General features: G+C 35.1%; 4 protein-coding genes across 5 annotated transcripts; 1 reads left to right on the forward strand and 3 right to left on the reverse strand.

The window, feature by feature from the left end:
* Positions 1 to 1,747: 1,747 nt before the first annotated feature.
* On the reverse strand, positions 1,748 to 7,819 carry LOC147290846 (phosphatidate cytidylyltransferase 4, chloroplastic-like). Its single transcript, XM_086236865.1, has 7 exons — positions 7,434 to 7,819; positions 6,734 to 7,035; positions 5,494 to 5,684; positions 5,214 to 5,338; positions 4,228 to 4,361; positions 3,347 to 3,462; positions 1,748 to 2,416 (listed from the first exon to the last, which is right to left on the reverse strand). The coding sequence occupies exons 1-7, from the start codon at positions 7,704 to 7,706 to the stop codon at positions 2,325 to 2,327; spliced, it is 1,233 nt and encodes a 410-aa protein (XP_086092991.1). The 5' UTR covers positions 7,707 to 7,819; the 3' UTR covers positions 1,748 to 2,324.
* A 629-nt stretch (positions 7,820 to 8,448) lies between these two features.
* LOC147290847 (uncharacterized) lies at positions 8,449 to 11,700 on the forward strand. 2 transcript variants are annotated; one of them, XM_086237647.1, is made up of 6 exons: positions 8,449 to 8,963; positions 9,702 to 9,788; positions 9,933 to 10,088; positions 10,180 to 10,243; positions 11,024 to 11,148; positions 11,414 to 11,700. In XM_086237647.1, the coding sequence occupies exons 1-6, from the start codon at positions 8,547 to 8,549 to the stop codon at positions 11,480 to 11,482; spliced, it is 918 nt and encodes a 305-aa protein (XP_086093773.1). In that variant the 5' UTR covers positions 8,449 to 8,546; the 3' UTR covers positions 11,483 to 11,700. The 2 variants fall into 2 exon arrangements, with proteins under 2 accessions (XP_086093773.1, XP_086093774.1); XM_086237648.1 differs by having other exon boundaries at positions 10,183 to 10,243; positions 11,414 to 11,699.
* Positions 11,701 to 12,315: 615 nt separating this feature from the next.
* PVA12 (plant VAP homolog 12) lies at positions 12,316 to 16,410 on the reverse strand. The gene is made up of 8 exons (XM_086236643.1): positions 16,269 to 16,410; positions 16,062 to 16,132; positions 15,880 to 15,961; positions 15,653 to 15,771; positions 15,395 to 15,556; positions 15,225 to 15,275; positions 14,253 to 14,330; positions 12,316 to 12,727 (listed from the first exon to the last, which is right to left on the reverse strand). The coding sequence occupies exons 1-8, from the start codon at positions 16,318 to 16,320 to the stop codon at positions 12,617 to 12,619; spliced, it is 726 nt and encodes a 241-aa protein (XP_086092769.1). The 5' UTR covers positions 16,321 to 16,410; the 3' UTR covers positions 12,316 to 12,616.
* Positions 16,411 to 17,494: 1,084 nt separating this feature from the next.
* On the reverse strand, positions 17,495 to 19,746 carry LOC147290849 (cytochrome P450 family protein). The gene is made up of 2 exons (XM_086237453.1): positions 19,581 to 19,746; positions 17,495 to 18,834 (listed from the first exon to the last, which is right to left on the reverse strand). The coding sequence occupies exon 2, from the start codon at positions 18,778 to 18,780 to the stop codon at positions 17,800 to 17,802; it is 981 nt and encodes a 326-aa protein (XP_086093579.1). The 5' UTR covers positions 18,781 to 18,834; positions 19,581 to 19,746; the 3' UTR covers positions 17,495 to 17,799.
* Between the last annotated feature and the right edge of the window lie 2,083 nt (positions 19,747 to 21,829).

Here is a 21,829-nt window from a genome sequence, read left to right on the forward strand (position 1 = left end):
GCCTTTTGTTTTCTCTAAGGACTAAGGTTGACATATTTGATGAGCTAAGCTATATCACTTTTCAATTTAGAATTGATTAAATATTTTATTGGATGAAATTATCAATGGAATTGAAAAATCATTTTAATTAGTCAAAATGTAAGGAGAGGTTTGGACAGGTCATTGGTGGAAAGTCCTCATTAATTTGTTGCATCTAGCATTGGAATGGACCAAATGGTTGTGTAACATGGAAACATTATCATAACCATCAAAATTAGAATGATAAGAAGGAATACATTTGTCTTTGAAAATTATGAATGGCCATAGTTTGAGGATTGATAATTTATTTGCCAAAAACTTGTAGTGGTGTGTAAATGGTCTAAGAGTTAAGAGTACAATAAATGATTATTAGCACTCAAATCATCAAATGTAAGGTGTTCAAGCACTCATTGTTAAGATCACTCATGTTTAAAGTGGTCAGTGAAATTGTCTTTATCTTAACAAAAAAAGATTTATCATATGGCAAAATTGAATTGGACTTTATTGACAATAACAACATATTTAGACCTAAAGAGAGAAATGGACAAAAAAAAAAAAAAGAATAAGAAAGAATGAAGAGTTATAATTCAAAGCTCAACTTCCATTTCCAGTCAGCATACTCAAGTTTAAAGGAACAGAACAATTTCTTTATGCAACAAGGTAGGATGAAAAACACCTTAAGTTGAAGAGTGAACCCAACAGTTTGAAATGAGTTTTCAAAGAATGATGCAAATTTCTTAAAAATAAAATATTTAGCTATTTTTCACTATAACAGTAGAGGCTTTCTTCTACTGCCCTCATCCTACATAAATACATTTAAAAAAGAAAAAAAGAAAAGCCATATGAAGGACGAGGAGAAGACTACTATAGACACTTTAACAATGGCTCAAAGAAACAGTGTAAAAAAAGCGACTGTTGATTTCAACAATGATCCATGTAGACATTATTCTATATATGTTTGGGGAGACCAAAACGTAATTTTTATATTCAATTTTTACCAATATCTCAAAATAGTTACAAATAATTCTCAATAGTGTCTAAAAGTGAATTTTTTCGTTTTCATTTTCTTTTGACAAATTCTTTTTTATTATTATAAGAAAGCAGTATGAAATTGTCAAATTGTGTACATTTTACATATATTAAATTCATAATTAGTATGAATAGTATGTTAAATTCTTTGAGTGAATATATATTCCCAAGATTTCCATAAAAAATTTTGTGTATTCATCTAGGTATCTACGATTAAAGTTTATTTATTATAAGCATGTTAAATTATTAAAACCTTAGATTTTACATATTTGTTGCACTAATCATCATTGGCAATTGTCTTTAACCCTGTGTAATATCCATTATAATTTATATCCATCCAATTATTAAATATTGACTTTCTTGTTTAATTTATTTGTACACTTAGTTATTTTTTTTTAATTAATGTTTACAGGCTAATTGTATTAGATTAGTGTTTAAATTAAGAGAGTTTTAACAATTGTTGAAATAGCCTAGTTAGAAGAGCCATATAATTACTCTTCTTACAACAAAGTTCGATCCCTAATCCCTAACAAAAAGAAAAGAAGGTTAAGAGAGTTTAACTAAGAAATTGGGCTTTATAGGGGTTTGGTTATTAAAACAAAATAGATTACAACAGTATATCACCAATGGTTGCAGATTTTTGCAAGTACGAACGTGGGAAAAAAAATTACTTAAACTAGGTTGGGTCAAGAATAAGATACAAAATAATTGGGTTCAAATAAAACCCACTCTTAACAAAAGAACAAAAGCAATATTAATGACTTAAATACAAAAAGAAAAATAAGTTAAATTGCATCTCTATAATGTTCAAGAGAAGAATAGAACAAAAGAGAAAGAAAAACGGTTTTTACAAATGACACATCCTCAACACATTAAACTTTGTAGAAGAATAGAATGCTATTATACAACTTCTATCGCCATGGCCCCTCTTAGTCCCTTCAATGTTCAGCCCCTGCATGCTATCACTGGACTCTAGGTAGCTAGCTTCAAGTACAAGTGACTTTATGCAACTCAAGGTAGCTAGCTTCAGGATTATCAGAACCTTGTCAAATCGGGAAATGTAATCTCAAGACCCTTACAAGTGATGAGGAACACCTTCTCTAGCTTGCATTTGGATCAGAATAAATTAAGACTGAAAAACTTAAGCTCCATCTCCGATAAAAGTAAAACAAAAATATTTGTCCCTCCAACACACTTGCAGCTTATCACGTAATTTCACTTGGTAATGACCATAATTTCCTTTTGTAGTCTTACTTGGCAACGATCAAATGTATATATCAAACTCCATAAAGTGGCAAGAAGGTTTTGACAAAGGAGTATGCCAGTGCACCCGTGAACATGTAACTGTCCACTCTATCCAGTATTCCACCTGCATTGGATGTTGAGAAAAAAGTCAGGAGAACCCTAAAAATATTTCACGTTAGATATATGATAATATTGCAACATGTGTTAAAGGAAAATAAAAGAACCAATGATAGCAAGATCAAGATCACGGTCTTCAAGAGAATGTTATTACTCAAGCACCGAAGGATGCTCAACTTCATTTTAAACACAATGGTTGTCAATCATTCTTATTATCATCCACTCAGCAATAACAGTTCATTCTCTATTCAGATGCTCTCCTCATTATGCAGCTCACATCCAATCATACAAAATCATTTTGTTTTATTTGTTCCTTATGTGCTTGAAACTAATGTGATTCACGTTTGTAAGAGTAGACAGAAAACATCAAAGCATGAACTGCATGCCAGAACCTGATAGTCTTTTATAAAACCACAGTAAACAGAAAACTGCATAGTAGTAGTATAATATAAGGCTTTATCATGGTTAGCAATTAGATAGTTCTTTCAAGAGACCAGATAAAGATTGCACAATGACACCCAGCTTGAGTCAACACAGCAGTAGGCTGGTGTAAATGTTATTAGAGAACTATCTATATAGAAATAGATATAAATATAGACAAACACACACACGCACATACAGAGGCAATCTAATGAGGACCTGACTTAGGACTTCCATACCAGCCTTTAGATCATATATGAATTATTGAAATACATTTCAACTACTTTTACCAACTGTGGATCTCCTTGGCCCATATATGATCTAATAATTGACATGCAAATCCTCAAATTAAATCCTCAACTTAGATTTCATTAGAACACTATCGTGTCAGTGTTTGTGTGTATTCCCAATAAGTAACCTTCAATTAAAGATATAACACAACTAAACATTCTTGAAATAATTTGAATCAAACTAACAGTAGTACACTTTCTCAAAACTTTCAAAAGTTAGGCATTACCATGTCCTGGTATTAGAGACCCAGAGTCCTTTACACCCGCATCACGTTTGATCATTGATTCAGTAAGATCACCAAAAACGGACCCAATAAAATTCAGAAACCCAAAAGCTATTGCGCTACAATCATCCAGAAAAACAAAACAAATGCACATTAAGCGAGTTAAAAGACTGTAATGATATCTAGAACTGTAAAATGTGGTAATCAGTGTCTGCCATAAAGCTTAAAGGATTGTTCTACACTTAATATAAAATGATGAAGAAAAAACGCATACTGCACCAGACAAGAAAACCCTAGGAACTAATTAGATGATATAATTTTTATTTATTTAGAAGGCAGCCCAAAGACTCACCATCTATTGGAGCTCCATGCAACGAAGACATAAAACAAAATATTTTCATATTATAGAGACCACACATATCCTATTCATATCAAGTTTTTCCAACAGAAGATATTAATTTGTTCATGCAAGAACAATGCATAAAGCTGCAATTAACAATTGCAGGAGCCCAGCATGTGACAATACTGTTACTGCATCAATGTAGGGATGACACTCTTCACCAGAACCTCTAAAGGCATTTTTAATAGGCATTTACAACAAAGAATCATGTTAACTTCCTAATATTGTCCAACATGAGGCATGTCTGAGTGCTACAACCAATCAAACCATATAAGAAACAACCAACTAATTTCATGTTTCATAATTACTCTCCAAAGTGCTATTGAAATTAACTTCCAAATTGTAATGATTTTTTTTTTTCGGTGAGCATAATGATTTCTTTTTAACAATAATAAATTAAGAAAAACAATCAGCACCTTACTCCTTGAACGAAAATAATTTTTCAGTAACAAGTCCAAAGACTGTAGGGAGGAAGATTGAATACCTCAGCAAAGATTTTGGCCAGCAAAGAATCCTTGATAATACAACAGAAGTGGCTATACAACCACCCAAGCCTACAATAGTTCCTTCCCATGTCTTCTTTGGACTAACACTAGTAAGGGGCGTCCTACCAAATGCCTGCATTAGAGTACAGAGCTATCTCAGGGGTTTATTGAAGGCATGGGGCCAAAAAATATTATGTAAAAAGGAAGTCCCACCTAGTGTTTTAGTGATAATTACAAAAATGATGGAGCTAAAAAATATGAACATTAGTTTGATAGGTTCCTCAGTACAGAGACATAATAGTCCTTGCATCTTGACATTTTAGAAACCCAGACAACAGGGAAAAGGAATAACAAGTTTTCAAAGGCATAAGATGTACTAACTGCTAACTAACCCAATTTCTCACATTCTTGCCAAAAATTACTGCAATCTTATTAACTGAGAAGTATAGTTGGATATTCAAAAGAAAACAAATTATTTCAAATAAGTTTCAGAGATACATCCTTAAAATTGATTTATAGGAGGATATAATATTCTGGAAAGAACATACAAAACCATTCACTGAAACTGCTTGAAGATGAAAAGGTCAAAAGTGCAGGATAATTACAAGCTTTTTAGCACATATATAACCCAAGAATAGATAGTTATCACTTGTGTTTCCAAATATCAAATCATTGACACTTGTCATTTTCATGGTTCAACTTGAACTGCATACCAATCCAAAGAAAAAAAGCTTAGATTGCACATTACACCAGGGTATTTATAACTTCAACGATGAATTAATCAGGAGCCATTCTGTGCCAGTCTGTCGGGAGTGGTCACAAAAGCCACTCTAAAACCTTAGTTACATGGCAATTTCATAAGAATTGATACCTAGAAGATAATATTTAAAAGAAAATTGCTAAATGCAATAATCACAGTTCTATAACATGTTTAATATTAAGAGAAGATAGATGCACTGCCAAGCAACTTCAAGAGTCTAGATACCTTGCCACCCAGAAAAGCACAAGTGTCAGCTGCAATTATGCCGCTGAAAGAAATCAAGGTTGCAACAAGACCAACAGTCCACTGAGCTTGTCCACCAAGAAGGATGGGCCATGCTGCTCCAATTCCTGCCAAAGACCAAACAAAAACCACAGCTTGACAAAAACTCAAGTGTATTTTCTCTTTAAAAAAAATGCATATTGACTCATAAGGTAGAAACAGGCAAAGTCTGTGTCGATTTTCCAAAATCTCCCTATGCCTCAATTTACGCCCAACTTCTTACCAGTGTTTAAGGCTGGTGCTGCTAGACCGCATCGAAGCTTAACCCAAAAACAAGGAAGATATCCACAATAAAATAGCCCAAACATTGTGCTACTGAGCTGAGAAAAGCGAGGATTTCCTCTCTGTAAAAACAACGCCATAGCAACAAAAAAGGCAGCAGATGTCACAGAAACATCAATTTGACCACGATACCTGGCCACATAACAGAAGTTCCAATCAGAAATCAACATCCATTACCTTTCCAAAACCAAAGTTCATGCCTACATAAATTGTGATTATACAGAGAAGAGAAAAAAAAAAAAAAAACCCATTTTCTTACATCCTCTCACCAAAAGAAACAAAAATCTTGGGTGCAATAGTACATTTTTAAGACAAAATGTTTTTGTCCATTTAACATGTTTGAAAACAATCCCAAATTATTAGGCCTTTTTACTCATTTTGTTCAAATCCCTGTATTGTCCTTTGTTATGTAATGGAAGTTTCCACTTGACCAGAAAAGAAAAAAAAAACTAGATTAAGCAATGAGTAAATCAACAGTATACCATTCTCAAAATCCCTATACCCATGCCAACCATATCCATAATATTACAAGTCTAAGTAGCATTCAAGAGTTGATTAAACAAGAAATAAACAGCTCAGTCATGAAAAGGAACTCTAAACAGGGAGCATGTTGTTGCAGTATCTACTGGTGCTAAAGTTGGAAGAAATCAGAAACAAGGTAAAGGATTTTTTTTCCTTATGTGAGCATACTGAATACTGAAAAAATCAACTCCACAGCCATGTTTGAATTGATTGAAGTGACAATCATAAGATTTTAATGTAATACGCATGAAACAGATTACTTTTCTTTTTAAACACAAGGATGCAGTGATAAATTACAACTCAGTGATAGTTCAGCCACCTTTAAATCAGTCCCTACACTGAATCACTAATTTATATATATATATATACATATATATATTATATCTTAACCCCCTCCCCCCCCCCCCCCCCCCCCTTCTCTGTACACTGAGTGCATCTTCTGTACATCGATTCTATAATAAATGAAAATTACTACTCAAGAGAAAAGGAATGTAGATACTAACTACAATTTTATCTCCAGCTTCCAATTGAATTTGAATGTTTTCATAAGGAAATAACATTAACTATATGACCAACAAAATAGGAAAGTGACAAAATATCATCAAAAATTCAGGGCGGCAGCCCTACAAAGAAATTTTGAGGCACGTTACCGATCTTACAAGGTAACTACGGGCATGAGAGCACAAATAACAGAGCATACTCGTGACACATATCGAGGTGGAGGTGTCATTCCTGCAGTAATTCCATGACTCCTAACCAATTCAAAATACTCGCGTGAGCCAACAAATACAGCTGCCGCCAAAGCTGCTGTGAATACCCATCCTCCAGCCAATACAACAACGCCAACAGACAACCCAATGCCGAGTCCAAAAAAAATTCTGTTTTTTAACTGACTCAATTTCTGTTGATGTTCTGAGACCCCATCCTCAGTCATTGACAATTTATTTCTTTTGTGGACTTCCTACAGCATACCCATTTCAGTATATTCCTTCAATTAAGGATAAAGCCTCACAAAAACAATATATAAAAAGTGCAAGAAACATGTTAAAAGTTAAAAAAAAATTTGCAATACCCATGAAACCATTTCACAACCCTTTAAAACTCTTAGCATGCATTGCATAAATACCATTAACATAATTACATGGCCAAATTATGCCTAAGAATTTACAAAAAATTCCAATTAATCCAGTGCCAAAATTTTTCCAAATTTCACTCCTTTATATCACTACCAACCACATTAAGCCATTAAAGCAGCTTCCTTTTCACCAAATTCGCCAAAATGCCACTACCAATCACAGCCAAACCAAAAATTTAAAAACAAAAACAAAACCGAAAATCCTCGCTTTTTTCTCCAAGTACCTGTTCGGCATTGTCCTCGCCAAGTCGGTCCGGCTCAGCTCGAGCCACAGCCGTGATTAGACGGCGGTGAGCCGAGGCTCCACTCCGGCCGAGCCCCAGCGCGCGTCTATTTACATCGAAGAAGAGATCTGGAGGACCCAATTTCGCGCTCGGGCGAGCGAGAAGTAGGGTTTCGGAGGGTGAGAGACGGCAGGGACAGGCGGGAAGAGAGGAGAGAGAGAGCGGGATTAGCCTGCAGCGGTGGAGATCGAAATACGACGTCGTTGTTGCCATGAGGAATTTGGGGATTTATTGGGAGTCTGTACTGTCTGGTTTAATTAGGGACTCGAGGGTGAGTTGAGTTTAATAAGAAGAGCATGTCGAGATTGTGATTCTGCTTTTCTTACAACTTACAAGTTACAAGTTGTGTTGTGCCACCGATTTTTTTGGCGGTAGTGTCGAGGACTTGATATTTGTTTCTCTCTCCCTCTTTTTGGCCTCATTTTTTTGTTGCTTCATATGTTGTCAAATTAAATCTGTGTAATATTTTAGTAATGATTTTATTACAATTTACTTACTTTAGTTCGTTCTTATTTTATCACTTAAAAAAAATAATATCAATTTATTACATAAATTAAAAATTTATTATAATATATTATTTTTGATTCATCTTGTTTAAACTTTTATTAAAAATAAATATTTTGATATTTTTAAACCTATTTTTTATTATGTCAAAACATATAAAATATAAAAAAATTATTTTTTTTTAACAATAAAAACTTAAAAAAGGCTAAAATATTCTTGTTTTTAACAAAAATTTAGATAAAATAAGTTAGAAGTGGTACATTACAACAAATTTTTAATTCAGATAATAAATTGACACAAATTTTTTTTTAAGTAATAAAGTGAGATTAAGTCAAAATAGGGTAAAATGTAAAAAAACTTTTAGTAATTTCAAGAGTTCTCAAGTTATGAACGATATGTCGTTTAAATGATGATAATTCGACAGGTCGTCTGTAAGCACTGAAAGTCTGAAACCAGTTCGTGACATCGTGTTCTTTTCCGTTTGCGGTTGAGGCGAGGCTGATTGCCAATTACTCTGATCATCTCACAAATCCACTTTCACAATCCAAAATGCCCAAACACGACCTCTCAGATTCGGAAAACGAAGAAACACCAGAGAACTCGAGCTCAGAGCCAGAGCCAGAGGACCCGGAAAAGCCCAGCAATGGCCAACAAAAAAACCAAGTGGGAGGAGTGTCAAAGTACGAGAAGCAGAGGCTATCGAGAATTGCAGAGAACAGGGCAAGAATGGAGGCTCTGGGTCTGCCCAAAATAGCTTCCTCTTTAATGGGTTCGGCTCAGAATGTGCGGAACAAGAAAAAGAACAAGAAGGAGAAGAAGGGGAAAGCCAAGGTCTTTGAGGACGATGAGGACTATAGGCCTGAAGAGGAGGGACCCAGTTCTTCTTCTAGCGAAGAGGAAGCTATTAAGGATGACGATGATGAGGATTTTATGAGTGAAAAATCATCTGGGTCACGTAGAAGAAAGGTGATTCGTGTGTGTGTGTGTGTGTGTGTGTGATTTTACTATAAGTTTCAAGAATGAATTTACTTTCTTTGATATTGTTTGAGTTGGTGAATTGGTATGCTTTTGCTTTCATTTTTGTTGGGATATTGAAAAACAAAATAAAGTTTGTTTTTTTCAGATGCAATAGTGCATATATGTTTGTAGACTTAATTGGTGGTTCTGTAAGATAGTTGTCATTTATTGTTACTTTAACTCTGGACATACACAAATCAACTACAGAAAAGTAGCATGCCAAATATTAGTGTCAAGAGATTTACTGTGAAGTTTACAAACAATGTGCAAGTTTGTCATGGTAATTTTGATTAACCATTGAACCAATTTAGTTGATTGACAACTTAGAAGACTATAAGTCAAAGTTGCTAACCTGCAAGTGAAAAAAAAGAAATTGCTAGCCTGGTGGCGCCATACGGCAGCATGAATTAGTGAGACTTGGACAATTTACTGGTGGGTCTAGATTGGTTTCATTCAGGATGCTGCATGAGAATTTTAAGATAATGATAGTTGATATAAAGGTATACAAAGCTTCAACTTAAGGTTTGAGCAAGATCGAACGTTCTAATTTTTGAATGCTCGGTTTAGTCAGCATGTTTTTTCATTAATGATTTTAGGAATAGAAGGCCATGTGCTATGGCATGAACTACACTACTAATTGGCTAACCTTTCGAATTCTCTCTTTACTGAATCTCTATCCTGGTGAAGAATAAAGGTTCAAAACCAAAGAAGGCTGTTTCCCGAAGTATTGTGAGTAACTCAGATTACATCGATGAGGATGAGGCATTGAAGCAGGTAAGTTTTAGTATCTTTTTAAACACATATCATTTCTCATTGCTAGGCTTATATTAATAGGGTAGACTATCAATCAACTGCTATGATACTGGCCCTAGGTGATTATACAGACAACTATACTGATTCATTTGTGTTCATATGCAGGCAATTGCTCTTTCATTACAAGATTCTGCAGAAGGCTCAGGTGTGGTACCTAGTGAGCTTTCAAAGTGCTCTGATCTGGTAAATGCTAATGTTAATGAACGAAAGGGAAACACTCAGATCCAGGAAGATACAGGAAGGAGGAAGAGGAAAAAATCGGTTTGTTATCTTAAGCTGAGATGTTTCACCTTTCTGCTATTGTTCCTTATCTAATTGTTGCATTGGGCGGTTTTCTCTGATTTGTGTCCAGCAGTTTGCTAGTCGGCTGCAGATGACAGAAGATGAATTGGTTTTGCACTTCTTTCAGTTTGATGGTAAATTATGGTATCTCTTTCTTGTGTGTGTGATGTGTAGAGAGGGGTTAGGCTATGTTTATTACTCTGAAGTGGGTAGGTTAAGGAGAGACTATGAGTAGTTGCTCATCTAAAAAACCTAAATGAAGCACAAATTGGCACTAGTTAACATAAATCCCATTGCATTACCAAAACATTATCATGGCTTGAGGACAGAAGCACCTCAAAAATAGTAATTGTAGGAAGAATGTTGGTTATGAAGCTAATTGTAGGAAAAAAAATAGTAACAATAACGGGATACAAGATTCTGATTTAGTCTAAGAGACTGGCTGATGATTAGCTCCCAGCATGCTAAGTACAATTAATTAGTTGTCGGGTGCAATGCCATTATCAGAAGAGTATCTATCAATTAGCTGAAGTCTTGCCTGGGTTGAAATTTGACATTGTGAAGAAAACCTTGTAACCACTTGCATTTTAGAGAAAACTCATTGCTAAAATTTGGATGGCGCACATCTGACCATGGTGGTGTCTTTGGTTCACACTCTTATTTTCACTATGCAACTTGTGGCACATTCTCTTAATTTATATATGTTGCTTTATTTTTAGAATCGCATAATAGGAAAGAAAGTATCAGTAATCTTCAACTTACTGAAATTTACTGTATCATTTGTAATTTACTCAAAACTTGTATCCTTTTAAGTTGACAAAAGGTAAGAGGCTTGACTCTTACCAAGCCAAAATAGAAATATGCACACATTGTTCTTGACCTTGGCCATTGATGAGGGAACTCCATGCATGCAGAGAAATGGAATGGGGGAATTTCTATAAGGGATTTACGAAGAGTAGCAACTGCCCATGATTTTATGTGGACTGATAAGGAGTTGGCTGACATGATTCATCTCTTTGACAGTGATGGAGATGGGAAGGTCAGTACCTGCTGCTCTTAATGTTCTTTTGGTTGTTTCCTTTATCTAATCATGTCACTCATGCGTTTAATTTTTGTAATTCTGTTATATTGAGTTTTCCAAGGTACTGAAACTAATTTCTGGGAACAGTTTTTTGTAGTTCTCAGAATTTAAGCAATTTTTTTCCCCTCAACATCTCTAGTAATTTCATTTTTCAGAAAAAGAAAACAATTAAGTATTGTGCTGATAAATGTTATTTCGGATGTTCTGTTGCTACCTACTGCAGCTAAGCCTTGATGATTTTCGGAAGATTGTTGTTCGTTGCAACCTGATAAAAGAGTCTGAACATTCTTGATTGATGGGTTCGGAGTGGTGATGAAGCCATTTTTGGAGTATGTAGAGAGTATGTGTCATATGACTATTTTGTTGAATTCTATAGTCAAGATTGTTGAATTAATGGTATTGAATTTGCACTTTTTATCAAAGAGAAATGCAAGTTACATCAGATGTCAAATGATTGATTAAACTTCCATAGATGATAAAGTTTGAGTGGCCAAAAAAAGAGAGTTTGCAATTAGTCATTTTTTTAAACATGGTACTGCCGTACTGGTCTTTCTTTCTTTTTTTTTTTTTTTTTTTTGTGACAAGCTATGTAGGATAATGGAATCTGTTTCGGCCCTTCGGGTTATGATTGTCCTTTGGCCAGATTTTGCAAATTGTTTGAATTGATACACACACACAAAAAAAAAAAAAAAAAGGCAAAGAAGACTAGAAGAGGTGAAAATATGCAACTGTTTTTGGGACCCTTCTCCAGCTGATAAAGATTCTTTGTATCAAAGAAGAGTAGAAAAATGAAGACCTAACCGGGTTTTATAATTCACTCGGATGGTTACACGGTGTGAAATGTGATGAAAGTGAAATTTAGAAATAAGGATAAAGAGAGTCAGATATGCAGGAAACTGAGTTAGTGTGAGTTAGTTAAGGGATATGGAAGTTAAACAAAAGAAAACAAAGTGAAAATGAACTAATAGTAGGATAGTAAATACTAATCACATCATGTGCTGTAAAGTTGAAGGTAGGGAATGAATGAGAATGGAAACTAAATAGGAATCAGCTCCTCCTTCTAAAGTTGATCCATACCATTATTCCATTGGGGGAAAGAAAAAACAAAGGGTGTACTTAAGGAGGTGGTCACACAATGAAAAGCTTTCATCTTCTCTGTCAATTACAAAACCCATTTAAATAAGTTCCCTCGGTGTCAAACAACTGCTAATACAATGAGCAAAAGCTCCCTCTAAATGGTTGCACAATTCAGATGTTCTCTAGCATCAATACAGATTGGTAATTCCATAAACAAAAGTTACTGCAAATCAATAACACATTCAATTTCCGGTTTTTTTTTTCCTTCTGTTTTTTATTTTTTATTTTTTTTTTACATTTCATATGCCCAGCAAAGGAATCCCCCAGGAATATGTGGTGCCTCCACCGGTCATGTCTTCTTCAAAAGGTACCCCAAAATAATGCCAATCAAGCCAACTAGAGCAACATATATAAATGGTATACCGCCACCACTTCTGTTGGCCTCACGCCTCAAAAGATCCTGCAAATGATAATCTTTCAGTTTTGTTGGAAAGCTACAAATTTCTCAAACAGAAACCTTATCGCTTATCTACAAACTCAGGGTTAAACAGATATCAAACTATTTATCAATAAGAGTGTACAAATTTTAACAGTATAATATATTGTTTCTAATCCCATCCCCCTATTGTACGTGGTTAAAATAATCAAGTATATATTACTAGAAGGGCTAGCAATCTACCACAGCTGTAACTGTACAATTAGCAATTCTTCAAATTCAAATATATTATTTCTAAGCACATCCCCTTCTTTTATTCTAGAAACAACCACATAAAGAAAAGAGTGGCAGCATATTAAGGCATAATAGGGAAATGCAAATACATTAAAGACTTCAAAAAGTACAGTATGTAAACTACAACAAGGTCATTAAATAAGCTTTACTTCAATCACATAGTTGCCAGAGTCTGCCAACATATCCCCTCTCTCATTCCAGAACCTGTTCATGATATAGAGATTACAGATGTTCCAAGTGACTACCTGCTGGCTTAGTTTTTTTTTTGGGTAGTAAATATTTTGAAATTAGGGGCATTCATGTTATAAAAAGGACCTCATAATGCAAGACACTATCACAGTTTCCAAAGAGTATACTTAGGAAACAACTAATGGGGATGGCTGCAAGTTGCAACGAAATCATAGGACAAATTTTCCAGCTGGTAAACCCCAGAGGTGATTAAAGCAGAGAGATGTTTTTTATTGGTAAAATATGAACCTAATCACACAGGTATCTTCCAAAGGTGGTAAGACTTTTAGTAAATTCTCATAAATACAATGCAAACCAGAGTCATATTGACAAAGTAAATTTTCTTGAACATTCTTCTCTCTCTTCTTTGGGAGATTCATCAACCCTATAAAACTAATTTTAACCCACAAATACAACAAACATCATTGATGATGCTTTATTAGAAATCTATAACACAAGCTTACGACCTTGTCTTCACCTTTACCAAGATGATTTCTGGTAAGTAGACAATATACAACTTTGAAACACAGCTTAAACATGCACAGGTGGAATAAATAACTAGGGTGATGTTATCATATATGGTTGGTTTCAAGAAATATCAAAACTGTCAGATACGGTTTGACAAAACAGCCTGGCTAAAATATTACATAAAAAAGTGAATTTCCAGTGCTCTCAAAACTTTTAGCATCTAGGGTTACACATTATTTGATGAAGAATGCAACAGATGTCCATAGAGAAGTTTAGCAGTAGCTTTAACATATCATCGTGAAGGTTTTCTAGATTGTAATCAGCACACAAAATCAATATGATTATTAACACAGCTCATTTAGGTTAAATCAGTAATTTTCACGAACATTGAAAATCCTGAAAACTTCTCATAATCTTTAGTTCTTTATGAAGACATCATATCAAGATATGTTCCAATAAAGAGAGACCCAAAAAGAAGAAACCAAAAAGATAGGTTTTATAAGAGCCTCAAATAAATATCAATTGAAAATTAGAATGATTGAAATACAAAGTCCCTTACCAGTTCTTGCTGAAGCCTGTTATTTTGCTGAATGGCAGAATTTTTCTCCTCAGTCAGTCTCACAATAAGAGTCCTTGCCTGAAATTACAAATATTCCCCACAAAATTAATTATCACATGCCACCATCAACATTCCAGCAATTCCACAAGTTCATTCCATGAGTAGAAACATTGTAGATTGGGCATCCACCTTTAAAAAATTATACAATGTCAATGCTTGGAAGAAGGATGAACATGGATGTAATTGATAACATCCAAAATGATTATCAGCAGCGACTCTAAATGACAAACTTGAGATGTATACTTCAGTTGAAATAATGCTCAAGTTCACTATACGGTGTTGGGAAAATGACATTACTCCAAAGTGAAATTTTTTCAAATTACAAATACAAGGCTTAGAGACTATACTGGAGCCCCATGCTCCACAAAATCTGAACTGAGGGATTCACAATTCACAATAACTGTAGGAATAATGCCTTTATGAACAAGGAAATCAAATGAGAAACCCATGCTTTTTGACAAACTCAAGCAAGCACAACCTAGAGTCACCATTTGGAAACAGAATACACCAATCCTCAAGAATGCTTTTCCGTGATGCTCAAAGACAGTTTTAAATTCTGGAACTGTAAGTTCCATAAATAGTTCAAACTCCTATGGGTGGTAAAACATGAAAGGCCACACACTTGGATGGGGTTAGAAGTTCAACAACTATAGATGTTAGTTCCTAATGGTGTCAAATTTCCATTTGATGCACCATGGATGTTTATTACTTTGTATATGATGTAATCTTGACTGGAGTGAAGAATTTTATTAGTTCAATTGTACTAAATAAATAAACAGAATCATGAATGCATAAACAACCAATACTAATTAACAATTATAATATCCTCCAAGCACACTGCAAGTGGCAACCATATAACTCTCAAAAGTTCAACACTCAATATACCACATGGTTTAAAATAAGACAATGTACCTCAGATGAGTTATCTTGAGGCTCATGTCGCTCGGTGAAAGCTCTTGAAGCCTAAAACCAAAGTTGCATCATGAGTTCATGACTACATAATCTATTAACATAAAAAGGAAATATAAAAATTACAAAAAACCCTTGTTTGTATTCTTTTTTCCAATCCATCAAGTACTCACAGCTTTAAATTCGGAAGCATTTGAACTCCCGTTGTCCACTGAAGCCCTGGGCGATGAACCTTCTTCCGATCCTTCCCGAACCGGCGATGGTGGCCGAGGGGGAGCAACATAGACAACCTTCAATTTACACTCTTCGACAATATGCCCCGACTCCTTATTGAACTAAAATAGAAAACACAAACCCAGTTGCACAAATACTTAGCTAAGTAAACCTTACAAACTCATACACAAGGCCATATAGTAGCGTCATCTAACTACCATCTCTGGAGTGATATCCTTGGCAGTGGTAGCACCGGGGCCAGCAACTACGCTCTGAAGCAGGAACTTGTCCTTACATTGCATATCCAATGGTGCCTCCTTTTGTGCTTGCATTGTAACTAAACCCACATACAAAAATAATATGTTAACACATAGGGAATATCATAATCAAGCACAAAATTAGCAATAACGCAAAACTGATTAAGCATGAAACACAGTGTTTGTACCTATAACATCACATGTCGACCTTGGCGATACAAGCCCAGTGTTGGGTCTAACACAATACTTTTTGGGATTTGTTGTCTTTACCTAAAAAACCAACCAATTTCACAAAAATCAAGAATCCAAATCTCTAGCAGGAAATATTGAACAAACCCAGAACACCAAATAAAAAAGTGAAAATGAGTACCTTGAAAGCCACATAGTCATCAGTCTTATTGGAGAGTAGTAGAGAGCACGAGATCTGCTTCCTCAATTCAACTTTTATTGATAATCAAAAGAATTAAAACAAATAAAAAAAGAAAAATCAGAAACAGTTGAAGCAGAGAAAACAAAAACACGGATCTGAAAGTAAAGCGAGAAAATTTAAGTGAGTGGAATTTGGAGGAAGCGTTACGAGGGAATTGGAGCTCTTGGGGTTCGATGCTGAGAAGCTCGCCGGTGCTCATATCCGATGCGATCGGAGAAGGACTGCCGGAGCAGAGATAGCCGGGTGGTTTTCCGGTGGAGATGAGCGGTTTTCCACTGACGGGAAGTGGGAGTGGGAGAGAGAGAGAGAGAGAGAGAGAGAGAGAGAGAGAGAGAGATGCAAAGCAAAGCAAACAACGTGGGACTCTGTTGGCTTGTCTCTCTTTCACCTCGGGTTTTGATTTGGCAGCGGTTCAGACTTCAGATCATGCGGTTTTTTCTGGACCAAGCGGTTTGTTAATTACAGTTATTTTTTAATTTGTTTTTATATTTGGAGGGAGGAGATTTCAACTTAAGGCAATCCACATTATGTTTTTGATTAATCAACTGTGATATAAGATTTGAGCTTAGGACTATTAGACCAAATGGTTATGGCTAGAACATTACAACATTGTGGAAAAATATACAATTTGAACGTTATTATTTGAGTTGTAATAATATAATTTTCTTTAACTTTCTCGCCACGTAAATTTTACTTGTACTTATAATTTTTGCAACTTTGAACCTCATTTATTCAAAGTTGTCATATAATTTTGATGAACAAAAATTGAGATAATAATTTGTGTCTTTGGTATTATTAATTTTCGTGTATAAAGATTTTATTTAAGTTAGGATGTTCGTTCTAAAATTTCTTTCTTAATTTCTTATGGCAATTAAATGGGACAATTTGTATGTTTGGTTTCTAAGGGGGTTTGGGAAACAAACAATTAGAGTTTGAAACTTTTAATATTTTCTGTAATAATGTGTTTAGATGGAGAAATCAAACTTAGTATTTAAGTCAAATTCAAGATTTTTTTTTTTTTATTCAAGAGATTCAGGAGAATGGGAGAATTGAACTTGTGGATGGGATTATGGTTGTTTTCCTTATTAGCCTCCATATCTTTCTTCAATATATAAATCTTGAATAGTGAGTTAACATTTCCAATCCAATCTTGCGCACTAAACCAGGCCTATAGTACCAAAAACCCAAAAGTTTTCTCAAATATAGCAACAATATTATTATTATATGCTGCAATTGCTCTTTTCAGCTGGGTACATCAGAATGCTAACCTGCACAAAAGGTCGATTGAACTATGAAATCACAAAAAATATCCCATGAAGCACATTATTTGTTTACAAACATAAAAGTATAGATTGTCATATTGCTAAAGATAATTTGAAGTCACACAAGAATATTCTTCTATCTCTATATATTCAATTTTCTACCTCAAAATGATCTTTCGCCTCTTTTAAAGGGACATTATTACAGACAGGAAAAGAAATACATTACTGTGATGTATAAATAACATAACAATTCCTTTTGTATATTCAGAGGTCATAATATAAGGTATATGCATACATTTATATGAACAATGCAAAGAATAGGGTGATTAAACCACATATTTCTTCACCTACAAAACAAACCAATATTCAAAGATAGAATCAGTTTAATTATCTTCGACCTCCAAGGGTATATTTTACTAATCATCAGCAGAGGGTTGGTATTTCTGACGAGTTCTAGTAGTGAAACCAGCAAACCAAGAGACTCTCATCAGCTGCATACCAAGAATCAGCACCCACCAGGAAACCAGTCCCTTAATTGTATGCATCATCCATGCTGGTGCATTGAGCTCAGTTCCAAGCTTCAATCCCCTCAGAAGCTGCAACAAACGGTAACCCTCATACACTACAGGGGTCACCAGCCAAACCGGTGATTGCCAATGCCAAGTCAGCATCTCGGTCAGAATCTGTATTGAAATAAGCAGAAGGTAGGGACCCAAGAGAACTGCAAATGAGATGAAAGGCAGCTGGGGTTGGAGGAAACCCTTTTGGGATCCAAAAGCCATCATCAGGGGAATGATAAATCCAGTCACAGTTGCAACCATATTCCAAAACTGGTAGCTAAAGGGAGCCTTGCTTTTGCAGCCTTGTTCTGGGTGTTTAGGCCGAGCACAGGAATCAGCCATGAGAAGAAAAAGGGTCGCGCCAAGATTAAATATGCAATCAAGTCCGACCAAGGAAAGCAGGCTGGCTATGTTGGGGCCAAGGAATATGGAAGATATTGGTAGCCACAAAGTTGGTACCATGCCAGTGATGAGGAGAAGAGAAGGGCCCAGAAGCCACATTGGCCATTTGAGGAACTGAAGCTCCATTCTTGTCTGATTATTTGCATCAGTAAGCTTTTCACTGTTGGTTTCTGGTGCTTCAGCAGTGCTAACTGAAGAAAGGGTTTCAAATATGTTGGTGGGTTTTTTATCCAAGAAGTTGTCACCAGCACTGTCCGTGGGGGCGTATGAGGCAGATGAGGGCTGCCAGTCAGTCAGTTTTGTGCAGCAAACAGGGGAATGTTTTATCTGAATGTGAGAGGTGTTTTTGGTTTTTAAATATTTCAGGATTCGGGAGTGGGCTCTGGGAACAGTATTGGTAGACATCAAGAATGGAGATCGAGCTAAAGATGCCATTTCTTGGTTCACAGTTCAATCAAACAACTTTGAGCAGGGCCTATAGCTTTCACACTGAAACGTGTGAACATAAAATTAAAAGAAAAATAAATACTACAAAAATACATAAGCAAGGAAAACTGTTAAGAAAACTATTGATCTCTGGGTTCATAAATCACACACTATGAATATATAGTTTACTCCTATAAGGTAAAAGAAGTTCATATGATAACCTTAAATGCTGAACTTCTGAAGGTAATGTGAATTAGATCAAGCATAAAAACCCCTTTTAAGGATCAATGTATAATTTTGCAAGCAAATGCTCAAATAATCTATGATATTCCCTTTCAACACAAAGTTTCTGCAAACAGCTCAAAGGGGCAGTTGTACCACAACTTGAGAACTTCACAATATCCTCTTAATTTTGGGATGCAAGATAATACAACAGTGGACTAGTTTCATTATTCTGGGATACATTGAATTGTCCCTTCTAGCATGGTAAGACCACCCTAGCTAGAACCTACACTGGATATTTTGTAACACCATCTAGACCCAACTTGTTAATTCTAAGTTACTGACAATTACCAAGCACCACTTATCATTATATATATTTTTTAAATCAAGTTCAAATTTTAGCAAAGATTGTCAGATTCATTAGAGAGTAGCAAGATTTCATAGTATTCAGAAATTTTAAACCCGAAGGTTTTTCATTTCCAACAGTTTCTCGGCAAGCAAACAGAAATTATAACCAAACATAAAGATGAACTATTAAGGAAGAAACAGAGAGATAACTGAAACTTAGGGGTCAAAATTACGCTTACCTGATTGAGGGTAGTCCTTGTTCTTCAGCCAATCGTCTGAGGATCAATTACATGGTCCACAAACGACGTCGTAGAAGGTTGTTCTTCTTTTGGTGTGACGAAGGTTGTGCTTCTTTGAAATTGAATTGAACTGATGTTGCGACGATGGCGACGCTGCTGAAACCGGACCTGCTTGGACCGGGCAAGAACCGATATGGCGGGTTTGACGTTTGACTGTTTGTTGGGCATGTACGGTGTTTTGGGCCTAACTCCACGTTGTACATCAAAATACTTGGCATAAATTCAATTTAGATACATAACTATATATGCTATTTCAACGAAGTCCACGAACTTTCAAATATTTCAAATATACACCTGATTTATTATGTAAATTGAAAAATAAAATTTCGTACATTAATTTATTGAGAGATCAATTAAATGTCAACTTGACATTTGCTAATCGGGATTAATTAGCGACGTGGCACCAACTCAGCATACATTTCCCACCAAATGAGCAACACATGTCCACTTGACATGGGCCCACACACCCATCACCTCTTCCCGCTTGTCAAACGCACTCCTGACCATTTAGTCTCCAAAAAACATCATGTTTTCCCCTAAATTCAAATATAAATCCTTCATTTGTATTCAACGAGCGAGAAAGAGATGATGAGTTTGTGGACCCGTGTCAGGGGTTAGGTGGACCTATGTCGCTCATTTGGCAGGAAATGAGCGACACGGGTCCACCTAACCCCTAACACGGGCCCACAAACTCTCTCTCTCTCTATTATTATTAAATTGTGGGCCCGTGTCGCTCATTGGGCAGAAAATGTTTGCTGAGATAGTACCACGTTGCCAAGTAATCCCGGTCAGCAAAAGCCAAGCTGTCATTTAACTGATCTCTCAACGAATCAATGTACATAAATTCATTTTTCAATTTAGATAATAGATCGGGTGTATATTTGAAATATTTTAAAGTTTATGGACCCCGTTGAAATAACTTATATAATTATGTGTCTAAATTGAATTTATGTCAAAATACTTTATTACTCACTTTTTTTTTTTAAATGAATGGCTGGAAAGTCAAAAACAATAATTTCATTTTTCCAAAAAAAAAAAAAGAAGAATTAATTTAATTGGAAGATCAAAAAGTTGAGTACCTATTGTTTGCTTCAATTGTTTTCCCAACTTATGACATACATATATTAAATTCTCCTAAAACAAACTAAAAATAAAAGATGGCTTTGGATCTTCTTGTAATCTCTTGTGTTCTAATCTCATACTAATCAATTAAAATTATCTCATTTTACAGTGTATCGAAATCGTTTATTTTTTAGATCACTATTTAAAGATCGTGTTTGCAAATAATTAATCAAATCAGAATGGTCATGTGACTGTTATAAAATAAATATACGGTTTTGTTAACAGTTAAACTTACCTTATGTTTATTCAATTGCAAATGAATTAATGTCACTTAAGTTGGAAAAAAATAATTAGGGCAATAAACATTTTCCTTACCCTTGAGGTTAACCTAAGCAGTGATGGTGAGTGGGTAAAGGTTAAATTAGGCTAGATGGAGGATTCAATATAATCTTGGAATAGGGTCCCAAGTTCAGAAAAAAGTGTGAAGAACTGAATTATCATCTACTTATTTTTACTTGATTTTAGTATAAATCTAAGAATATTATAAGAGTAAAGGATGAAATGAATTAATAACGCATTGAATATATGTGAGGTTTAATATATCAATACATTTATAATTCTTGAATTTGTAATATATATATGACTGTAATCTAAACAAGTATTGCAGAAAATCCAAATTCGAAGTCTCCATAACTTGTTCGTTAGCCAGCGAGATTTCCAAACTTTTCTCCTCAACCTGCTTCAGAACAACCCAAATTGCGAAAGAGGTATCATCCAAATTCCAAAGCGAATTTCGGATGCTGCCGAATACGTCAAATGTTACCGTTTTCCATTTGGATTTAAGGAATGTGTTAACTAATATTTTTGGAACATTACATTCAAGATTGGCACATATGAGCAGAACACTCCATTAATTTTTTTTTGTATCTAACCTAAATTACATTGATGAGTGCATATAGGCCAAAATGGTTCCTGATTTTAGTCCAAAACAGGAATCTCCAAGGTCTTGATGAGTTGATTCCTTTGTTTCCAGTGGAAATACCCCTAAATGAATATTCATCAATCAGTGGCAAACTAAATTATTACATTAATTGTATACATGGAAACTGAGCCGCACTACTACTACA

The sequence above is a fragment of the Dryas octopetala genome, chromosome 3 (genome assembly GCF_963921425.1).
Source record: "Dryas octopetala chromosome 3, drDryOcto1.1, whole genome shotgun sequence".
Classification (NCBI taxonomy): domain Eukaryota; kingdom Viridiplantae; phylum Streptophyta; class Magnoliopsida; order Rosales; family Rosaceae; genus Dryas; species Dryas octopetala.

Bases quoted from the DNA above. Each gene is read 5' to 3' on its own strand.
- LOC147290846 (XM_086236865.1), bottom strand. From the start codon at position 7,706: ATGGCAACAACGACGTCGTATTTCGATCTCCACCGCTGCAGGCTAATC. The intron at 7,036-7,433 runs GTACTTGGAGAA...GGTATGCTGTAG, and splicing joins GCGAGGACAATGCCGAACAG to GAAGTCCACAAAAGAAATAA. The intron at 2,417-3,346 runs GTAATGCCTAAC...CATCCAATGCAG, and splicing joins GTCTCTAATACCAGGACATG to GTGGAATACTGGATAGAGTG.
- LOC147290847 (XM_086237647.1), top strand. From the start codon at position 8,547: ATGCCCAAACACGACCTCTCAGATTCGGAAAACGAAGAAACACCAGAG. The intron at 9,789-9,932 runs GTAAGTTTTAGT...GTTCATATGCAG, and splicing joins AGGATGAGGCATTGAAGCAG to GCAATTGCTCTTTCATTACA. The intron at 11,149-11,413 runs GTCAGTACCTGC...TACCTACTGCAG, and splicing joins ACAGTGATGGAGATGGGAAG to CTAAGCCTTGATGATTTTCG.
- PVA12 (XM_086236643.1), bottom strand. From the start codon at position 16,320: ATGAGCACCGGCGAGCTTCTCAGCATCGAACCCCAAGAGCTCCAATTC. The intron at 16,133-16,268 runs GTAACGCTTCCT...TATCAATAAAAG, and splicing joins CCAAGAGCTCCAATTCCCTC to TTGAATTGAGGAAGCAGATC. The intron at 15,276-15,394 runs GTGAGTACTTGA...CTTTGGTTTTAG, and splicing joins ATGCTTCCGAATTTAAAGCT to GCTTCAAGAGCTTTCACCGA.
- LOC147290849 (XM_086237453.1), bottom strand. From the start codon at position 18,780: ATGGCATCTTTAGCTCGATCTCCATTCTTGATGTCTACCAATACTGTT.